Source organism: Megalobrama amblycephala, linkage group LG4 (assembly GCF_018812025.1).
Source record: "Megalobrama amblycephala isolate DHTTF-2021 linkage group LG4, ASM1881202v1, whole genome shotgun sequence".
Lineage (NCBI taxonomy): Eukaryota > Metazoa > Chordata > Actinopteri > Cypriniformes > Xenocyprididae > Megalobrama > Megalobrama amblycephala.
In genome coordinates, this window is record NC_063047.1 from 47,343,510 (window position 1) to 47,351,070 (window position 7,561).

The window sequence follows — 7,561 nt, forward strand, 5'->3', positions numbered from 1 at the left end:
ACAGCTTACCTCAGTGGTAAATTACCATTAGAATACATGATATTCCATTTCATAATGTGAAGGAGATTGCAGACAGTCATAATGTATAAATAAATGATTTTAACTTGTTGCCTTTATGTAAAATTGCCATTGTGAAAATAAAGAATAAAATCAGAACAAAGTCACTCTTGTTAACTTGTCCAATTATTTACGAAGCTTATGTTATTCTGTAGGCACCACTTAAGACATCCAACCATTCAGTGACAACAGTCTGTTATGTATCTCATCACCATGATAAGCAGGGAGGGGGCCTGAGCATATTACGGTGTCTTGCGAGTTCACACACCTCTTTAATATTCATTTTAGTGATCTCCAGAGTCCTTGCAAGAGAGTACAACAATCAGGTTCTTAAGTAAACACTCTAGAGATATTGATTTAACGATAACTTATAAATCTTTAAATACAGCTCAACTGAGCTATAAGGTTGTTAATAAATGTTAATTGCTTCTGTTGAAGCCATCATCCTGCAACATTGCAACTGATTTTTAAAATAATCATGTTTAACAAATTTTGTGGTGAAAAAATACATTGCCCATGATGCTGTACATAAAATTCCACCCAACAGAGAGCCACGACAAGCAAAACGTGTGACTTAATAAAGTTAGTCTCCCATATTGTGGTTCATATGTTGTTCGCAATGCTTCATGGGATTGTAGTTCTCTTCCTCAATAAAGCTGCTAAGTACACAGTTTTGTACCTTTGCTTTTATGTCAATTTTTTAAAATACTTTTTTGCTTCAAATCAAAGTTTGTGATTGATTTATCAAAGTTTATGATTCACCTTGTAGCTGGTTGGTTTAGTTAATTGATTATAACACTTAAAGACTTAAAAATCTCTATGGGAAAAATGAATAGAAAAAAATACTTCCAGAACCAACGTCGCTGAAAAAGTGGGCAGGCACGAATGTCTCTATAAGCGAAAGCACACTGTCGGAACAACGTTGTCTTCCACAAAGGGAAGATAAACTCCATTTGAAGTGAGTTTCAAAGACAGCACAGGCAGATAAACCCACTTCATGAAGAAGAGAAATTTGAGGAGTGATGGCACAGGTGCATCCTTTTGAGACAACAATAAATGTTATCAATATTAAGCCCAAAATTAAGGCAAAATTTCAAAATAATAGTTTGTCTGTGTCTCTGTGTGCATTATCTCCCCTCAATGCCAAAGTACATTTGAAAGATATCAGCACATCCTTTGTCATTAAGGAATTGATAAAGCTGTCCAAGGTCCATGTGGTTTCCTCTGGTCCCATGAGGTTCAAAAATAGCTTCATGAAATCCACTGAACTTACGGAGGGAGTCAATTCCCTCCTCCATCGAGCCGTTTTCCAAAGGGACATCCTCTCTGTGACGAACCATAATTCTTTTCCATGTTAAAACTTTCACCCTGGAAAATATATAAAAAATTTGCACCAAAAAAAAATCAGCTTTGCCATCACAGGAATAAATTATAATTTTAAAATATATTCAAAAAGATAACATTTTAAATTGTAATAATATTTAATTCATAATATTACTGTTTTTTTTAGCAAATAAATGTAGCCTTGGTGAGCATAAGAAACTTCTTTCAAAACATTAAAAAAAATATTCCAAACTTTTGACTGGTAATATAATAATATAATATAATAATAAAACCAAATTGTTAAAATTAAATTGAGATGGTTTGTGACAACCATAAAGTATGTATACCATAACCATGTATGACAACCATAAGTATTTTCCATAAAGTACTGTCAATTATTAGTTGCAGAGAACATAAAACCATCATCAAAATTAAAAGTTAATTATGAATTTTGCGATATCGTCTATCAGAGGTTTTCAAACGTATTAAATATTAGCAAACTGAAGCACTTAAACTTATGTCTATTAAATAAATTCAAAAAATGGTTTATAACCATCTAAACAGCCATGAAACAACACACACACACACACATACAGGCCCCTAAACAATCAATGACCTCACAAGTATAGTCAAACCAACACGCACGCGCACACACACACACAAAATCTATTTTAAATTAGGTATTTAACTCATCTTTGGTATTTGAGTTTACACTCAAAAGGCATGCTCACAAAAGAATAAGTGTAGACCCTATTGATTTGTTTTAGATTTCATACCTGGCCCAGAACTCATCGCAAGCAGACTGCAGACCCTCCACACACACAATACCAGGCTTTCCCGGCATACTGAACCCAGAAAGGTTCAGCTCCTTTGCCCATTCCAGAATGTTCTTCCTCTTGATCTTATTGTATATATGATGGCTGTAGATCCAGAGTCTAGTGAAGGTCTCATTTGACTGCTTTGAAACATTTTCCTTCTTGGGATTGCTGACAGGGACACTTTTAGTTATATATTCTTGTGAATTTTCATTGATCCACTGCACCGCAGAAAGAATACAAACATCACCACTGCAGTTTTCAGACAGGTAGGTGTTGAGGTTGGAGTGAAGCAGCATCTGCTGTGATCTAGTGAGCTCAGAACATCTGAAATAAATAAATATATATTATATATATTTATATAATACTAATAAAAATCCTGAAGGAATCCAATTGACTTATATATAATAACTTTGAAACTAATGGGAATTCAGATATTTTATAGGATTTCAACATAACACAAAACAATTTAGGGTGACCTGATTTAAGGCTTGTCTCAAGTCTCGCAACTGACTTTTTGTCCAAAAAGTCCTCAATTGTGTGGTGTCATTAAGATTATTTTACTGCTCCTGATCACGTCAGAGCCTCCACAATCCCAAATCATAAATATCAAACACGTTTGATATTTTTGATACTTGATCGGACTGCCTCTGATGTGATACCCGTGATAGCCGATGAGCGTGAGCATGCTTTACAAAGCTGGCAGCCACAAACATGCCACAAAAATGGAGTATTGAGAAAGAGGATCTAGAGTTGTCAAAACAAGTACCGACGTCAGTACCTAGTAGGTACTGAAATTTTAAAAAATTGACACTTTGATCACTGTTGAGCGGATTCTTAAACTCTGATTGGCCATTGTGTTCACAGCTCATCGGATATGTCTGTGATTGGCTTTAATGATCAAAGCTGTAAAAACGTTGTAAATAGTCAACAATGACACTCTTCACCAAGCGCTTACACAGATACACATGGACACGTTTGAAAGCTGGCATCTGTTGCGTACCAGTCCGCTGATAGATGCCTGCTTTTTTAAACGCTCCCGCTTTGAAATTCAAACACTTCCGTGTGCTTTCAAACGCTGCCGTGTGTTGATCATTGTAGTCAATCATAGATGTATCCGATGAGCGTGTCAACACAACGGCCAATCAGCGGCGTTTATGAATCCGTTCAAAGCGTAAAATTTTTAAAATTTCAGTACTGAAAGGTACCGAAGTCAGTACTTTTGATAAGAGATCACCCATATTCTTTTTTTCCCCTTTGTTTTTCACTGCAAAACAGAACGTGTGCAGGGAGAGCCATCCGACAACATCGACTGTCCTTTGATATCGTAAGTGATCTCATGTCACTGTAAAATTGTTCCTAAAATTGACAGGTGAGTGGTTCGGCCGAATCATCTAGCATGTGTATCCACAGGATTATAATGCTAAAAATCTGTAAAAACTGTCATTATGTCTGTGGTCTCCCATGGTTTTAAAATCAGTTAAGATTTGAAATTCTTCTAATGTGTCCCAGGCCTCATCTGACCTGTATATTTCTGGTCTTGAGCCATTTCTCAATATGCATTCTTGTCTGTACTTGTGTTCTTGTGGACTGTGAAAAGTCATCACTCGCTGCACAAGTACTGTTCCAATTCAAAGTTCTAACTTCTAGAACCCTGCTTCTGAGCTTTACAAACCTTTTGTTTCGAATTAGAGATTCAGATCTCCAATCAAACGGCTAAGCTCCTGAAATCATTCATAAATTCATTGATTCATAAAGCTGCGAAGCAGTGTTTTGAAAACAGCCATCACTAGATATTGTTGAAAAGTGGTTATTTTGTTTTTTTGGCACCCAAAAAGTATTCTCTTCGCTGTATAATATTAAAGTAGAACCACTGTACTCACATGAACTGTTTTAAATATGTTTTTAGTACATTTATGGACCTTGAGAGGTTCAGTGTCTTTGCTCTCAATAGAGGCCTCACTGAGCCATCAACAATATCTTAATTTGTGTTCCAAAGATGAACGAAGGTCTTACGGGTGTGGAACGACATGAGGGTGAGTAATTATTGACAGAATTTTCATTTTTGGGTGAACTAACCCTTTAAGCAAGTACAGTGGGTCATTTTGAGGTAATAAAATATGTCAAATTAATATTTTTTGTTCAATTATTTACTTATGTGTCAAATAGCCGCATAATAAGTGGGATAATTGCACTGTGTGGTCTTGTATCACCCTGAAGAGGTTTCTTTTGCATAACAATATGCTGACTGTACACTACCCCTCCATTCTGCCTCCCCTCCATTTTAATGCATGTTCTGGTATCCTTCTGGACTGTCATCAAATTATCATAGATCAAGTCCAATAGGACTCCCATAGACATGGCCACTGTCAGTGTGCATTCAAATATATCACAGAGTAATCAATCAATCAAAACAGCCTATGAAAAGTAATAATTGGAAACTCAAAGTATTTAAATACCTGATAGTAATATCTGGCAACACTTTCGGGTAGTCAGGTGGGTAAGTGCACAACAACGTAATGCTCACCTATCAGGAAAAAAAATGAGAGTGACAGGAATTAAATGATGAAGAACAGAGAGTGCATTTTAACGTATTTCCCACACTTACTTCAAGGTTCTCCAACTTCAGTTTGATGCTGAATTGAGGTCTGGTGCTGGGGGGAGTATGAGCTGAGCCCTCCACATAAGCCCTGAGCTCTGCATGGGACAGCTCATCCACGTGTAACTCTTCTTCACTTGGAAACATACTTAATAGAAGCTCTATCTCTGCAAATTGTGCCTCTGCTTCCTCTGAGCAAGTCATATTTCCAACACTTGTATCAAACTCAAATCCAGTGTGCTTACAGAATATTAGTTCACACACTTCTGCCAAGACTATATATATAAAAAAATAAAATAAATAGAATTAGTGCATAGAATGGATGTAAGCATAAATTATAGTTTCACATGACATCAGACCTTTATAGAAATGCCCACCTGGAAGGCAAAACGGCAATTTTCTCCACTGGCAGCCAGTTATTTTCACCAGTTTTACTAATGTACTAATGTATTAAAACAGTAATATTAAAAGACCAAATTCATTATACACCTTATTGATGATGCATAATATATAGAGGCGAACAGGTGCACCCAGAATATGAACGCAATGTGCTTGCGTGCATGTAAAGCTTTTTCCATAGAAAACTATGATAAAGAAAATGCCTTAATGCATCAAGACAGTGATAGTGGAGTATAACATTAAGTACACCTTATTAATAAAACATACTACAGGCAAGCATATGTTTCACGTTAAGCGTTTTTCCCATTTAAAAAAAACAAACAAAGAAAATGCTTAACGTGCGATTTAGTGAGTTGTGTTCATATTCTGGGCTCATCTGCTTGCGTGTATGTAGTATGCATCATCAGTAAAGTGTATATTTAATAGAGCTGCACAATTAACTGTTAAAAGATTGTGATCTCGATTTAAAAACCCACACAATCTTATTCCTAAACGGCCTCTGACCCAGAGAGAGCAGTTGTCATCATGTATATGAAACAGTCTTTTTAACCACACAGTATCATTATTTCTGTTACAATCATTCAAATTATCACAGAAATCCTGGGATAAAAGTTTATAGTTCGGTTATAAATAGTGAGTAAATTATTAGTAAAGCTGCTGTCCGTAACTTTTTTGTGTTCAAAATTTACAAAAATTATATAATGAGAATGTACAACATGAATCCATTTTCCAAACCGTGTTTTTGTCTTACCCTGAATCATTATGGTACACTTATAATAAGTGTTTATATTTGGACTATTTCAGACCGGACTGGTAGGACCCGCCGCAGAGTATCACAGTAACTGCGTGACTCGCCATAGACATACACGGAGAAAAGTAGCTCCGGCTACAATGTTCTTCCGCAAGACGCATGCAGTTCTGTTTATTTACCGCAGGAGGGCGAAAAATCACGAACTGCAGCTATAAAAAAAAATAAACTGTATCACCGTTACACCAGTAGGTGGCGACAAGTGAGTGTTAAAAAAGGTATTTGTCATTGAATCATTCATTCAACAGATTCGTTCAAAAACACTGATTCATCCAGTAATGAAACAAGTGAAGTCTTTATGAGGGAGTCATCTTTCATTCAAACCGATTTATTAAAAAAAAATTAAATTGATTAAATATTTTTAAATAGACTGCAGCAATTAACATTTATCATAACATTTTATTTTGTTTAGTTTATTCAGAATCGTGATCTCTATTTAAAAAAACTTGTTTCTCAATTTATCCAGAATTTTGCAGCTCTAATATTTAAATTAATCTGTTAATATTAAGTAGCTGCATTAAGGCATGTTATGCATTTTTCACGTTTAGCTTCTAAGAATGTCCTTCTGTTTTTAGTGATTGAAATACTGCAGCAGGTACTGTATATAGATCCAGCGCCCAAAACTTGCAGTTTGCTCACATATCTTTGTTTATCTTCTTTTGAAAGGTGAGCTACATATTCGTGGCTAACTTGTTGCCACGCTTACGTTCCTCTACTGCTCACAAATCACTGGTTTTATACTTTAATTATATGTTCTGTCATGTTTATCAAAATAAAACGGATAAAAAATAAAGAATTCACTTTATTGGTATTTAAATATGCATATGTTGAACTTTGTTCTTTTACAGGTGCTGTAATACGCTGTGCATAAAGTATTGAATGAAAAACGAATAAAACGTTTAATGTATTTGAAAAACATTGCATCTGATGTACTTCAAGCAGAAACTGTCCGAAGTCGTTCACAGCTCGACTGTTCTGAAATGTACAGGGCTTAACCATACCTTATTCAGCAACAGTCACAGGCGTTCGCCATTTGTCTTGTGGACACTCACAGAAAAAGCTCGCATGTTTGCCCAGCAGCTTTTTGATGTCAACTTCTACTACTTCTTCTTCTTCTTTTTTTTTTTCTGTTTATTGACAAACCTTTAGGCGCATTACTGCCACCATTCGACTGTTTTTAAGAATCCCAAAACTCCATCTTTCATATGGATTTTCCCATATATTTAGCCAGTGTAAATTAATGTGTGCTTGGCTATTTCATTTTCATTGCATTTAGTACATTTCCCTGCAGGATGCTTATCAATTTTATTCAAATTGGCATTCAATCCTCTATGTCCTAAACGGAATCTTGTAATTATTGATTAATCCCTATTTTTCATACTGAATTCCAATCTCCTGTTCCCACATTTATTTGAATCTTAAAGTCATCTTTTTATGTAAATCTCATCTTGGCTAGTTTATTCAAAAGAATTCCCCTCCAGCACTGGGCTGGTATCCATACAAATGCTACGTACACTCCCAGAAAAACCTCCCCAAAAACAAACATGCCTGCATTTGGAT

At 35.6% G+C, this 7,561-nt stretch overlaps 1 protein-coding gene across 1 annotated transcript; it reads right to left on the reverse strand.

Annotated features, from left to right (window-relative positions):
- Nucleotides 1–299: 299 nt before the first annotated feature.
- rwdd2b (RWD domain containing 2B) lies at nt 300–7,537 on the reverse strand. Its single transcript, XM_048189658.1, has 5 exons — nt 7,003–7,537; nt 4,804–5,069; nt 4,655–4,722; nt 2,157–2,522; nt 300–1,425 (listed from the first exon to the last, which is right to left on the reverse strand). The coding sequence occupies exons 2-5, from the start codon at nt 4,996–4,998 to the stop codon at nt 1,185–1,187; spliced, it is 870 nt and encodes a 289-aa protein (XP_048045615.1). The 5' UTR covers nt 4,999–5,069; nt 7,003–7,537; the 3' UTR covers nt 300–1,184.
- Between the last annotated feature and the right edge of the window lie 24 nt (nt 7,538–7,561).

Coding starts and splice junctions, on each gene's coding strand:
- rwdd2b (XM_048189658.1), bottom strand. CDS start 4,998: ATGACTTGCTCAGAGGAAGCAGAGGCACAATTTGCAGAGATAGAGCTT. Junction 4,723..4,803: donor TGAAGTTGGAGAACCTTGAA/GTAAGTGTGGGA, acceptor TTTTCCTGATAG/GTGAGCATTACGTTGTTGTG. Junction 2,523..4,654: donor TTGCCAGATATTACTATCAG/GTATTTAAATAC, acceptor TATTTATTTCAG/ATGTTCTGAGCTCACTAGAT.